Consider the following 14,322-nt stretch of genomic DNA (forward strand, 5'->3'; position numbering starts at 1 on the left):
GCTGACTGGTGTATACTCACCATGTTTCTTCAAACCTTAAGGATACACACAATGTTTACACTGAATGGAAACAGAAGCTTTGGTCACAATAAAACTCCACAGGGTAAGTTTACACTGTGCAAAGTCATAGATTCAGCACAAATTATTCAACACAAATTACTTCAAGTAGATTCATTTACAGCATATATTTACTTATATACTTGATGATACCAAAATGTTACATTTTTGGATATCCAACCATTTGTTTAGAAATTTTTTGTACATGTGTTTCAGTTCATTGTGTTGCTTCATGACAGTTTATATTCTCCCATACAGAGCAGAAACTTGATTCAAAGATTTTTGGGGCAGTATTTTGGGAACATGTTGCCTTTATGTGTACTGTATGACTGATACGATGGGACAGAGAGGTGCAACTGCAAACAAAGAATGTCCCAGCAGTAACAGTTAACAGTTTGCAATACGTGTCTTAACCACCTGTCCACACAAATGCTTCAAGAACTGCATTTTTTGCACCCTTTGCACAGGTGACACCAAACTTGAACATTATTTTCCTCATTTACGCTACTGAGTGTGCACGGTAACATACAGTTGATGTCATGTTGTCACACTTCATCCACAGTAACAGGATGTGAATCATACAAGGACCGAATGATGAACAGATTTCCACACCAGAAAACATGTCAAAAAAAAAAAAAAACATTTGCCATGCTGCACACATGTGCTTCTCTTCTCTTGTTAATGAATTAATAAGATCTACAACATTTGGTTGGTTTGAAGGAGACTGGCAGCGCTTTTAATTGGAAAGCTGGCATCTCATCCAAAGCAAAGCAAATATGCCAGAGCTTGTAAAAGTAGAATGTTGACAGAGGCGTTAACATGAGAATACAGAGATAAAACCCATGCTGAGGCTTCTTGGGTCTGACTGTTTACTCACAGAGATTAATTCTGACCATGCATGACCTTGTACACACACAATGCCCTTCACAGAAACTTGAAAGGGTCAGCACATGAAGCATGGCTGCCGCATGTCTTCAAAGGGCTACTTCTACATCTGTGGATTTTTTCTGGCAAAATACACAAAAACATAAAAAATAGATAATAAATCTCAGTGGATTTAATCTTTAATTAAAAAAAGATGCTGTCAAATCAGATAGACCTTAAAGCTTCCAGTGAAATGATTTGATACATTTTTTTTCTGGCAGAAAAGAAATATGATTAAAGTATTAAACAGCCAAAGACAACAAATAAATCCCAGCTTTCACCTTGTGTTTCAGGTGATTGTTGCACTCCCAAACATAGTGCATTTTAAGTGAGCTCAAGGTAGCTACAGGGACTATTTGATCCATATTAAGATACGATCACTTTTATCACGTGAGGACGATGGATGGATGGATAGGTAGAATTTAATGGTAATATGCAGCATATTTAGAGACTGAGCAGATTTATGGCACATGGTTATGTGAAAGAACCAATTCCAATTTCCAAGAGCCAACAAAATGTGTATTTAAATGTATCTTGTGTTAGATCGGCTGACACAAGGGGCTCATACCATCCCCATTCATCTACCCCACCGCCATCTGTGATCCAGTGAACGGGCTGTTTGAGAAAACGCATCAAGTCCGCAGTGCTGGATGGGCAGAATTTAAGTGTGTGATACATCATGTTCCCTTGCGCACATACAAGCCAACCTCAGCATGCAATTTGCTGGGTCATATGGTTTTAGAAACATGAATTCATATTCAAGAAAAGGAAAGCCACCTTTGGTTGATGAGGATGTTTCTGTCTTTAAAAAATATTTGTCAATGTGTCAATGTCCTAATACACACAAATGGCTCTAGTGTTGTCACAGGATTTATGAATGTGGTGGGTGGAGAGTGGTTGGCAGTAAGACCAGTGGTACAATAAACCCTAAAAGTCTTCTTCTTTTTCTTTGTTTGAAAAAGAAAAAAAGGATTTTTTTCAATTAAAGAAGGTCTGAAAAATCATCAGAGTACATGTTGTCCTCCTGAAAGAGAGAAGATGCATGAGAAGAGAAGCAGCCAGGAAGCTGCAGCAGCTGGCAATCTGCATCTTAATATGTCTGTTGCACTTTGTACTATACAGTATGTTTTTTAGTATGAGCTGCTCATTTCAGTTCTCCAAAAAATAAATCAGCTGAATGTAGATCTGGTCTTGATCCTGTATTTGATACCAAAAGTTATTAATGTTTATCATCTGTACATGACCATGCATGCTTTAATACTGACGTCAGAGATGAATCGGTGGTACTGTCAAGGCCCTGATTGTAGCAAAACATATGTGGTCCACAGCGTGAAACAAGGACACACCTGAAAGTTGCATTCATCTATACATTGTGCACTATTAGAGGAACAACAGCTGCTATTACTAATGCTGAGAAAAAAATGCATTCTTTCACAAGACAAGTTATTTCAAAGTTAACTCATCACAACTTGCACCTCCCTCATTTCCATAGAGAAATTGCCCATGTATTGTTAAGAACACAGACGCAGTTTGGATCTTTGCTGAAGATAATAATGCAGATGACTGTACATAAGCGCTTGCCTCTGCTGCAGCAGGTCGGTCTTTGTGCTGGAGCTTGTTCTTTGGGATTATGTGGATCAAATGGATTAAATGTAATAGCATATGCATTTTGGGTTGACTTCACATTTGACTTTATGCATAAACAAATTACTACCACATATCTGGTTCAAGCATCTGTGTCACCCTCTATGTGCCAAAATTCTCCCCACCGCAGTCTGGCTCAAGATGAAGGCCACAAGCTCATCCAGCTGAGAGCAGGGCTGCCTGTCCTTCTCCAGTACCTCTCACTCACAGCCTGCATATACACACTGCTTCACTGATTAGGTTTTTGTTTGCATATCTTATTTTTTGGGTGCATTAATCTGAGATGACAGCTGCTTCATGGCAGATCTCAGGGCTCAAGTCCTCCTTTTGTCAATCACTTCAACAACTGATAAAACGCAGTCATACAAACTGCTCTTCTTCTGTGTGAAGAAGAATACCAGTTTTCAATTTTTCATTCATTTCTGTTTTATAGATGTGAGCTCAGTGAGGTGCAGGTTTTGTTAAAATATAGGAATAAAAATTTCTTTTCAGACGTCTTTGGGATGATGGTACATAAAATTGATCTTTAATGATGAAAAAATGGAGCACATTTGGGGTTTTGTTCAAAAATAGATGAGAGGAGAGAGAAGCACCAGTGAATTCACTCCCCTGAGCTCACCTGCTCTTGTATATATTTAGATTTTCAGCTGTGACCAGCAGTGCAAATCACCTGACTGCACATATGGTATTGTGAGAGACAGTTACAAGTCTCTATGAGCCTGCCTGCCTGCACCACTTTGAGTTTAGTTTGGTTTCTGAAGCATAATGTAACACCAGCAGAGGTAGATTGGTCACTGGAGCAGTGGGAGTTTTCCTGGTGGGCCAGCAGAGAGAAGCAATAATATTGCACACCAGTTGGCTCGAATCAGGCGTGTTTGGAGCAGAACTGTAAATTCAGAGCATTTTTCCTACCAGCCCAACTTTTATTTGGTCTATGTCTTTCACATGCTGAGCTGAAAATAACTCTCACAATGGCCAGTTTAATACATAATTGAATATACATTTCTTCCACCTCATCAAACCTGGCATCTATATTACCCACAATGCAACTTGACCACTGTCAGTTCAGTCAGATCTAGCAGTATCTAACGTAGCTGCAAGCAACTGGCCTCACGCTGAGAAGAAGAGCAGGACAGAGGTCTGGTAAACCCACATGCCAAAAATTTTTGATTTTCAAAGTTGTGGTCTTCAGCCCCAACCAACGCTGACTCCAGTGACCTCACTCGAGACAATTTATCAGACTTTGTACAGTTCCCTCTGGAAACTCAGAAGGCTTGAGAAAACAGATTTTGATGTGTAAAATCTACCGTAAAAAAATCCAAACTGAATAAACAAATTAACTTTATTCAGCCTGTTGAAAATGTAAGAATCCCAAGTTGGGTAAGAGTTAACAATATTAACAAGTCCATGCTGATTATTTTCAATAAAACCAATTCCCATTAGCAATTCACTAGAAGATTCACCCTGAAAACACAGTCTGGCAGCAATGAAAAAAGGTAAACAGCAGGGCACACTTGCTACTCTCCACCAGAAGCAGGGAACATCTGTCACCATGGATACTGACAGATGCCTGTTGTGTTACATTATGTGCAGTTTATTGGCAAATCCATAAGATCCCTGAAGCAGTGAAGTTCTTCTGTTAAATACATGGTATGGTCTTGGATTTTTATGTTTTTATTGACATGTGTGTGTTTTTATTTTAATTCCAATGTCTGGCATCAAAGCTTTTAATTTGCATAAACATCTACCATAAATCGGGTGGTTTCATTGTCCACTTCTTGCTGCTACTAACTGGTTTTGATCATCCCCAAATATGGCAAACAGTGCATTTCCTTGCACAGTAATGCTTTTGAACCCCTTTTGTCATTTAGGAAAAATCTTACTTAATTGGTTCCTTCACAGTAATCTTGGAATTAAATTTTCACAAAAGATTCAAACTGCTTCCTAGCCTAAGCAATCTTTGTTTGTTGAGTGTTTGCACCTATTTTTAATGGAATGTATTACAGCCAATCCTGTGTGTACACTAATTAGAAAATGTGTCTGCACTTCAATAAAAATAATTTTAAATTCACAAGACCTCATCTTTTCTCACGTCTCTGCAATTAAAGTGAGAACTGAGGCTCTGCCAGCAATATATACATATTCTTAGAAAGACTGTGTGTGAAAGTAAAACTAAATATTTACTGCAGTTTATACAGTGAACTCCCCACCACCCTTAACAATACATAAAATCCCCTGCTGATCTTGCAGGGAGGTTGAACCACTTATTTTTTTGTTGTTGTTGTTTTTTAAAATATCTGATAAATCGTATGTTTCACATATTATTTTCACCATCAGTCTTACAGAACTAGTTTCATCATACTTCCAATAGGTTCACTTTTACATGACTTACTATTAATAATTTAACAGTAATTTAACTGTGATTACATCGTATTTTTCCTGAAAGCTAACACATTAGGAACAGATATATAACTGTATTTCTTTACTTGGACAGTGTTAAGTATAATGCATTTGGAAGGGTATGAACTGCTCAGTGCAGACACTGTATAATAATCCTCTTGTCCCAGTTAGAGGACATAGTTCTGAGAACACTGGTTTGGTATAGGAAGAACCATGAAGTCCAAATAGTAGACTCATGCAGCACAGTTCTTCTATTAAGCTTGTCACATTTGCAAGGCTTGATTAATATTTACAGCTTAGACGCAGCAAGTGTACACAACATGCACATTAATTATTGCTAAGTTCTCCGGGCTATAAGTTGCTGGAGTCTTGCAAGTTGTTCCATGCTGCACATTAATTGCTGAATACATTATTTTTCATTTGTGAGGAAGGGCATGCAGTGTAGAGTAGTGGTTGTAATGCAGAGAAAACCTTCACGCTCATATCTTAGTCTTCTGAAAACAAACCCAGGGTACAGAATACTGCATGCTGTAAACTCGGAAATGGTTTGCTTTGTGTCTGGTGGAGACATGATCAAGTCAGCAGTAATGACAGATGTTCATATATTACACAGGAATAAAAACTAGGAGGAAAAAATTAAGTGAAGTGTTAAACATACTGGAACTAGGAATTTTTTAATCTCCTCCAAGGCGTGACTCATGCGGGAATAGGCCTCTCCAGGTGGAGCGAAGACTTCAATTAAAACATGAAGATCATTGCTCAGGTGGGCATATTTGGCCTCCCCGCTTTTCCTTAATTCTTCCTCCTGTGGAAAAAAACAAAACAGGTGAAGGATTGTGTCTATAAATGAGAACTCATATGATTATCACAATGTTTAATAATGGTATTATAGTATGCTATAGTAGTATGTATGATTGTAACTAATACCACATTATACGCTTGGATTAAGTGTTGTAATTAGACTGCTGCATATTTACATATATTAATGAGATATTAATTTGGAAGTTTTCTTTACTGTACTTACAAATTGACAAATCTGTGCCGGTCTTAAATAATTATGAACCTGTCAAAACTTTCATTTGGATTTAAGTATTATAAAAACACAATACACAATGGAAAAAACTTTATACAAGACTAGTTACTAGGAGTAATTTATTTTGTTGCTCTATTGAAGGTTTCTACCGTGAATGCCAACGTCTCTGTGTGACTGTAGGCTACTTCAAGTCAAGTCAGTAGGATTCACTCTCAAGGGACGATGAGCATCTGCACAAAATTCCATGGCAGTCCATCCATTAGCTAGTTTAGATATGTCAGCCTGGACCAATAGACAGTGCCATCCTGACAACCAGGCTACAAGCTTGGATAGAAATCTACATTTAACCATATGAAGCAGTTCAGCTCCTTTGAGAATGAAGAGGTTTTGATTTGACTATGACATACAGCTCCACATTTTTTTCTCCTGTCATCACAAGCAGTTCAAGCAGGCGGGCTGTAACCTACAGAAACATTTATGATTTAGTTTCCAGACAAGAAGCCACTTGAGCAATCACTACATCACTAGGAAGACACTTGAACCACGTATAAAAACATTTCTGAATGATGGGTGGCCTTTTCCTCGCAAAAGGAATATCTTGACTTCTGGAGAATGATTACTGCTCGTCTGACAACTAAAGCAAAAATGACGAGAATAACTGACTAGGTAGTAGAGCTCAGTCATAGATTCTGGTACAAGTGAGGCCGAGTGCTTTTCCAATCGAAGTGGCATTTTTTGTTTGATTTGCTGTGAAGAATGCTCCTCAGGCTCCGCTCCAAAACACCTTCAGGAAGTGTTTAAATGGATAGACGCTTTGTGAGCCAGACATGGCAGATAGTTCAAGTCATTGTGATGGTCAGTAAATGATTTTGTGGCCGCTGGTGCAAAATGGTGTGAGGTTCCTCAGGAAGTGAAATCAAGTTTAAAAAAATGACATAGTGCCCTTCAAAAAGGCATAATGAAAGAGACTTCTTGTTCAGACAGGCAAACGGTCAATAACAGACAGACAGACAAAATCAGGCAATACTGTGAACTATATATAGAAGAAACACTAATGTATTAACAAGCTGCAGCCTGGGAATCAGTGCACTGATTAGCAGATGAAGGACTGGTGTGCTGGTCAGCAAGCCACAATGGGAAACGATATGTTTGTGTACATACATATACTGTAGAGATTCTGTCTATGAGGGAGACCAAAGAAAAAGGAGAGTGAGGCTATGCAGTTATCAGCATAAAGAAGTGGTAGGTGAATTTCTGTTTTTGCAGATTACCCGCTTTATGTCCCGGGGATATCTGTGGTGACAAAAAAAGGCTTCCGAGTGCAGTTATTAAAGCAGCATTCATTTATTGTTTGGCAATTTGGATGCAGCGGAACAAGCCGTAAACACTACATTGACATAGCACATATAATATCAACTTATAAAGCTGACACTGTTAGCAAACAATAGCCTAAGCGCACACACATCCAGCAGATGTGGAGCATTTATTTTATGATTATACCCATGTGACAAGTTTTCACCCTCATTTCATCTCTGTTTTGGTTTCCAACAACATCCATCCATCCATTTTCTATACCGCTTATCCGTCAGGGTCGCGGGGGAGCTGGAGCCTATCCCAGCTGACTACGGCCGAGAGGCGGGGTTCACCCTGGACTGGTCGCCAGTCAATCGCAGGGCCGTTTCCAACAACACCTGAGGGAAATATCTGTCTCTTTAGCAGCTAAATGCTCCACTATGTTCACCAGGTAGTTGTTAGTGAACAAATATGGCATAGTTGCTGGCTAAACCAAAAACAAAATTTAACAAGAATTAAAGCTAGAAGTTAGTGATACGGCTTTAAGACATTCTGTAAAGACTTCTACATTAAAACAAATGAAAACAAACAAACATCAGTCCCACATTGCTGGATTAATGTTTTAGCTACTCAGTGTGTGGTCAGTTCATCTTACTTTACTGTGCAGTGCACTCCTCTGACCACAGATCAGTTTAACGATCGCCTTGAGATCAAAATACACTGCCCTTGCAAGTTAGTCATTTATTAATTTGCTGAAGAGCATTCTGCACAATGAATTTTAAAGGCCAGACAAACGCAAGTGCTTCAGTGATGAAAAGAGAGCAAACATCAAGCTTATGAATCCTTAAAGCCAAGAAATCTCAGCATGATGAATGATGAAAACAAAACGGAATGTAAAGAAGGGGGGCACTGAGTTAAAGCAAGCCTACAAAAAGACTCTGAGGTAACAAAAGATGTCAATCCAAGCTCCCAATGCAAACTGCTCTAAAGTCTGGTGACAAGACAAGCCCAATCACCTTTGAGTCTTAACTCAGGGCCTGAGGGGCCTGCCTGAGGCTTCACACTGGCTTTATAGGCTTAAAAGATCCGTAATGCTGCTCGGAGCCAGTCCTAATTGTGTTTCCAAAGAACCAGCTAATTTGAAAAATCAATTCTGCGCTACAACTCAGAAGTGATGTCAGTCCTGGAGTGGAGATTTTTCCCTGCTTGTACCAGTTACAAATGCACCTGCATAGTGAAAAGATGTGGGTGTTATTCAGTCACGCTGAAAATTATGCCGATAAGGAGTTTTTATTTTACCGGTACTCATTCATTTTGCACAGCAACAATTCAGTGTTGAGTGCTTCGCTCAAGGACGCACTGATGGCGGCTGTTAAGAGAAGTGAGAGTGCCACTAATATTCTTTACCCACCCAGACAATCTGTGGATTCAAACTTTCGTCCTTGCATCACAGGGCCATTTTTTACCCTCTGGGAGGAATCAGCTTTAATTAAAAATCTCGCCTGAAATTTCATAAGGCTTTCACATTCACTGTCACTGAAATGTTTGACAGACTGCAGCGCAGTCCCACACGTAACTTACCATGACTGCAGTATGCCTGCGTGTTTGGGCAATCGATATCATAGGCGTGTCTCAACAGCTATAAGGACTTTTGGAGCTCTGAAATAAAATTCTCTCTAACCCCACAGTGTTTGTAATAAACAGTCTAGAGTCAGAGAGGTGAATGAGTACTCAGTGCTGTAGTTCTATGACTCAGCACTGTAATAACAACCTAATATCTGAACACAAAGTGTAATATTGACCATATGGAGTAATATGACTGGGTGGGCTGCTCCAAGTCTAAATGTCCAACAACAAACCTGAGATGCTACCCAACTGATACAGTAAACTGACGAACTGCCAGAAATGCATGATGACATTGGGCTTTTGCTTGCCATGGGACTCTGGCTCTGTCTGTACCACACTCCCATGTGACCAGCTGCCTCAAATGGCAGCCAGCCTTTCAGTCATGACCTTTAGGTGTCAGTCTCATCACAGAGTCCTTCAGTCATGGTCAGACTGTACACAAAATCAATATCACTAACAGAACACGGCCAGCACTAAATCTGGCCTGTTAGGGGTCTATTAATATCTTTTGTGCTGCACACAGCACCATGCGTCTCCCTCAGACTCCAGGTGAATATGTCACCATAAACCGTAAAACCTAAGCACTGCGTGAATGTAAACAAACCCTTATTTTGCATATAGTAGTTGTTATTTATGTTATGTTATTAACATTTTAGTTCCTCTTAATTTTACACACTGAGGACAAATCAATGCAGTACATGAGTAAACTGAATGGACTCAGTGGCAGGAAGCCAAAGTTTTAAATGAACTCTTGCACCAGCAAATACAGACACTGGCAAAGAAACGTCTCAGTGAGTTTGGTCTTCGTCAGAGTGGAGACGTTCAGCCTCACAATCAGGCCTGAATGAAAACCCATGTGAAAAGGTATTAATTTCTAATTACAAAACCATTCAGTTATTGAAGAATTTTGGGCTTTATTAAGCTGACTTATCCTAAAGTTTAGTCATCCAGAAGATTACATGGTTGAAACTGCACCTTTAATGAACCAAACAACTGCTGTTTTCCAAGGCTTCTTAAGTAAATATGGATGAGTTAATTAGCTAATTAAAGTTAATTAAGTGCTGAGAGGGAAAGAAAAGGGAATTTGGTTGACATTTCCAAACGGGAAAGCTCCATCTGCTGAGGAAATTCATGTGATATGATCAAAAGTTAAGGAGGAGCGACTGGATGGACCTTCTGGTGAAATGATTTGCCATTTCTTCATGAATTAAAATGGCATTTCTTCCTTTTGAAAGATCTGTTATTTAGTTTCGCAAAGTCACACTCCTCAGAATAATTCAAACACAAACACACTCAGGTCCACTTGCAAAGCTCTGACACTTGACACTCTAAATTGTTAACTGCTGTCTATAAGTCCACGACAACTTGGCAAACTCTATCTGCTGATTAAGTGTGATGTGGTTGAAAGCTCCCAGAATAGCTGCTAAATGGACCTTGAGATGAGATTTTATTCTCCTTTCACATCGTCACTGGATACATTTTTAACACACAAATATTGATTATTGTGGCCTTAAAGCAGTTGTAACACCCTCTGCATTATTTTACCCCCAATATGTTCTTGATGTACTGAAATGCAGCTCCAGTTTCACCAAAGAGGCGGTAACATTGCAAGTCTTTCATCAGGTCTAGCTGTCTGAATCAGAGGCTACAGTAATGATAGTGAAGTAACTCTATATCAGCACACTGAGACCTGTTATGAGTGCAACCAGCAGATCCAGCAGGTTGTCTGCGCACACGCTCGGGTAAGTTTGCCTCCAGGGGACTGCGAGTCAGCAGGATAAATGACTTTGGTGAAGAGATTCATTACTTTGCATTCATAATTGACTATTACAGAATATGCTATTAAACAAAAGGCAGAAAACATTCCCATTTTCTCCTACATATGTTTGTCAACTGAGAGCTATTAATTCTACTCATGGTGTTACTCCTCTCAGTTACAGCTCACATGCTGTTGGTTGGAAGATTCTTCTGTGTTTGGGTGAAATTTCAAACATTTTTGTTACTGTAAATATTTCCATTTGATTGATATCTTGGACCAGCCAAAAAGCCATATTTCAACACCGATCGGTAGCTTTCTTACCTTGCCTTTATCCCTCATGGACCCTTTGCCAAGGATGGACATCTTCACTCCGGTTTCCTCTTGTAATCGTTTCATGGAATTTCCCCGTGGCCCCAGCAGCTTCCCGACAAAATTAAACTGTGACACAGGAGGAAAAAAAAGGCAGTCGGGCACCTTATCAATGCTTCTAACATATGTAAGAAGAGGACAACAAATGGTAAAATCTGACTGTTATATGAACAAATATTTCTCTCTCTCTCTCTTTATGTGTTGTGTGTGAAAGGAATTCGATCCTTTTAGAGAAAAGGTTAAAACCACATAAAATGCTCGCTGGTCGTTATTCATCCGTTATCAATATAATCTCACATTCTGTTCACCATTCATCACGTGAGGAAAAAGCTGTAATGTGGCCTGCAATAAATCAATATAATTGCGCTGTGTATGTAGCACATTAAAGGTGAATGGACGCTCATCTGCAGTCCGGCCTTACGTATGCACCCATCCCTTTGTTTGATCTGTGCCCTCGCCATGTATCTTATTGACGTTTAGGGTCATCCATGTTGTGCCAAGAAGAAAGAAAAAGGGAACATGGGCTCAAACCAATAACGTTCCTGTGACTGTTTCAGAGGTCAGCGCTGAGATAAAGTCAGAAATAATGAGTTTCTTCCCAGTGGGAAATTAAGTAATACTATTCCGATGACAAACTATCAGATTCAAGCCTCAGGGCTCTGACTATCATTTCCCTCTCGCTGTGCACCAGCTAGTGTTCATATGGAGAAAAGTAGCTCTGGGTTGTTGCAGGCACAACACTACTGAGATTAGTTGTAATTAATTTGAGGGGTGAAACTCATAACACAAATGTAGTCGAATGGGTCATTCCTGACAAATTATGAGCTGAGGATCAATTAGAAAATGAGAGAGAAAAAGAGATTTAATCATTTCCTACCACAACATTATTTATACTCTCATGCACTATTTTTTGAATTGTAATAAACGGCTTGACCTTCAAATGTTAGCTGTTGGATGAGACGATAAGAGAACCCCTCCAGAGCTGAACAGGTGGTCAGCCGCCCACCATAACACACTCTGGCCAACCCTAAAATGATATTAACCTTTTCACAAAGCAGCCTCTCCCACTGTGGCTGAGTGGCTAATAACTTCACTGCCAGCTGTGTGGCTGCTGCAAGTCGACTCTGACAACTGCACACTCAGCTTATTTCATGAACATCATTAACATCATGAGTCAACGCCACATCTCAGGTTAGGGAGGTACGAGGGGACGCACAGATGAAAGCATCTTTAAAGAAAAAAAAAAAAAGAGGAAACATCCCTACTGTCCTTGCCTGTCCTCTCATCTGAATGATTAAGGCAACTTTGTGGATGCCTTTCTTCACGGGGGTTGTTTTGACAGGACTATCCTATAGCTGGCAGGGAGCTGGAGAGCAGATGGTCGTTGCGGCTACATCGAGTATGCGCTCGCTGGGCGGTAGAAGAAGAGTGGCCTGTTTTCATTAAGCTAATGAATGTCTGGAGCTACTGTGCTTCTCCATGGCGAGCAATTTGGGCATTAGAAAGGGGCATGGTACAGTGTTAAATGAGGTTTGTAATGATGCAATGTGCACCCTGCAGTCTCAACACTGATAACTGTGCAGATATTAGATGGAAGGTTGTTGTGAATGCAACAATTACATACGCACAAAGACGTTTTAGACATTGAGCAAATATTCAGTGATAAAATGGGTGTACTGATTTAATTGTATTTCACAAAGTGTAACTTCTACATGAAGGACATACATTTAATCCAGAGCTTTGTGCAGGATGAATATCAGGTACGGTGGCCTTGAGAGCTCAGTGCTCTGCAACATATGAAAACACATACAGATAGATGGAACACGAGCAAACTGAAAAAACACATTCACCAGTTTGACAACACATATCGAGCAGGATGGAACATACAAACAAAAGAAGAAAACACAAACACACATTTTCCCTGCAAATACAGAGAATACAATAAAATATTTACACAATTTTCCATCAGCTTCAGAATTTTCAGTGCCACTTTGTTTTGTGCGCGGCATTTCTGCATGGTTTGTGTTCTCTGCATTGCAGTCTGTTCTGTTATGCTTGCGACTGTGCTTGAAACAAATGTGTGTCTCAATTTGCTTATTGCAATTTTATTTGCTGCCTTAATGAAGAAGTGCAAAGTGAAAAAAAAACACTACCAAATAAACACACATGCTGCAAGTAGCATAGACAACACAAACTGATTACAGCAGGCACTAAAAAGTGATGAACACACCTTCACACAGCTGGGACATGCCTGTTGTCCCAACACGAAACTTTTAACTCATTTCCCATCACTATGGATACTGCAATAGCATCATAGAGTCACAAATATGTCATCAATAAGCGTCTCCCAGCCGTGTGCATCACTGGGTTTCAGTGTTTCTGTAGGTGGTTGTTTTTGTCACATTTTCTAAATTCTGTGCACTTGAAACAGAGTGTGTCTGTGACAGTACAGCTGAGTCCTGTGTCTTTACATGTAATCCATATTCTCATACTTTTATTTGGTTACGCTGCTGTCTGGTTACATAAATGAGATCAGTTCCGCGTCAACTTCTGTAAAGCTGTGTTTAATAATGAGCACCAGTTAATAAGTCTTTTATCCCTTAAACTTCAGTATTACAGATGGCAGTGATAAACGCCATTTATCTTCTTGTGCTGACAGAAAGCAGTTACTAAGAGTTGGGCTAAATTATTTGAAGGTGCAAAAAACAAGTCTGTAAATTTTTTAAAAATTGTCATTTATTTTACTGTTCGCACTTTTCACTGGAGTTGTTTTCTTCATATGCCGCGTGTGAAAACTGCTGTAAACTGACTCATCGTTGCAGCCACAAAAACATGTAAACATGAAAACATGTTTTCTAGAGGGGACGGGCCGAACCAGGAATGAACCTCCATATGATGTAAAACCACAGCGACTGATCCAATCCCCAATTTATGAACTTTTTACAACGCAGTGTAACTTAATGTTGGTCCTGTACATACAGACAACATCTCCTTTAATGGATATATAGAACCACGCTGATTCTTCTGAGATGGTTTGTACCTGTAATCCATCACAGCATCCTTAAGCATGAAGTTGTTAAATATTCATGTTGGTGAGTGAAGTCTGACCCCATGTGGATTATCACTCACAAGGATTTCTTTATTTGATGAAAGAAACACTCTTTCTGCTGCAGGCTGTAGCATTTTGTCACCATTTCATAGCTCATTTCTAATGCGT

General features: G+C 39.6%; 1 protein-coding gene across 1 annotated transcript in view; it reads right to left on the minus strand.

Annotated features, from left to right (window-relative positions):
* The window catches only part of khdrbs2 (KH domain containing, RNA binding, signal transduction associated 2), a 51,773-nt gene that overhangs the window by 17,118 nt on the left and 20,333 nt on the right, over window positions 1-14,322 (minus strand). Inside the window, exons 3-4 of the mRNA XM_046402113.1 lie at window positions 11,058-11,174; window positions 5,684-5,830 (exon numbers count right to left, since the gene is read on the minus strand). Coding sequence (XP_046258069.1) covers window positions 5,684-5,830; window positions 11,058-11,174 — 264 coding nt within the window. The remainder of the gene's footprint in view (window positions 1-5,683; window positions 5,831-11,057; window positions 11,175-14,322) is intronic.

Source organism: Scatophagus argus, chromosome 10, assembly GCF_020382885.2.
Source record: "Scatophagus argus isolate fScaArg1 chromosome 10, fScaArg1.pri, whole genome shotgun sequence".
NCBI classification, from domain to species: Eukaryota; Metazoa; Chordata; class Actinopteri; family Scatophagidae; genus Scatophagus; species Scatophagus argus.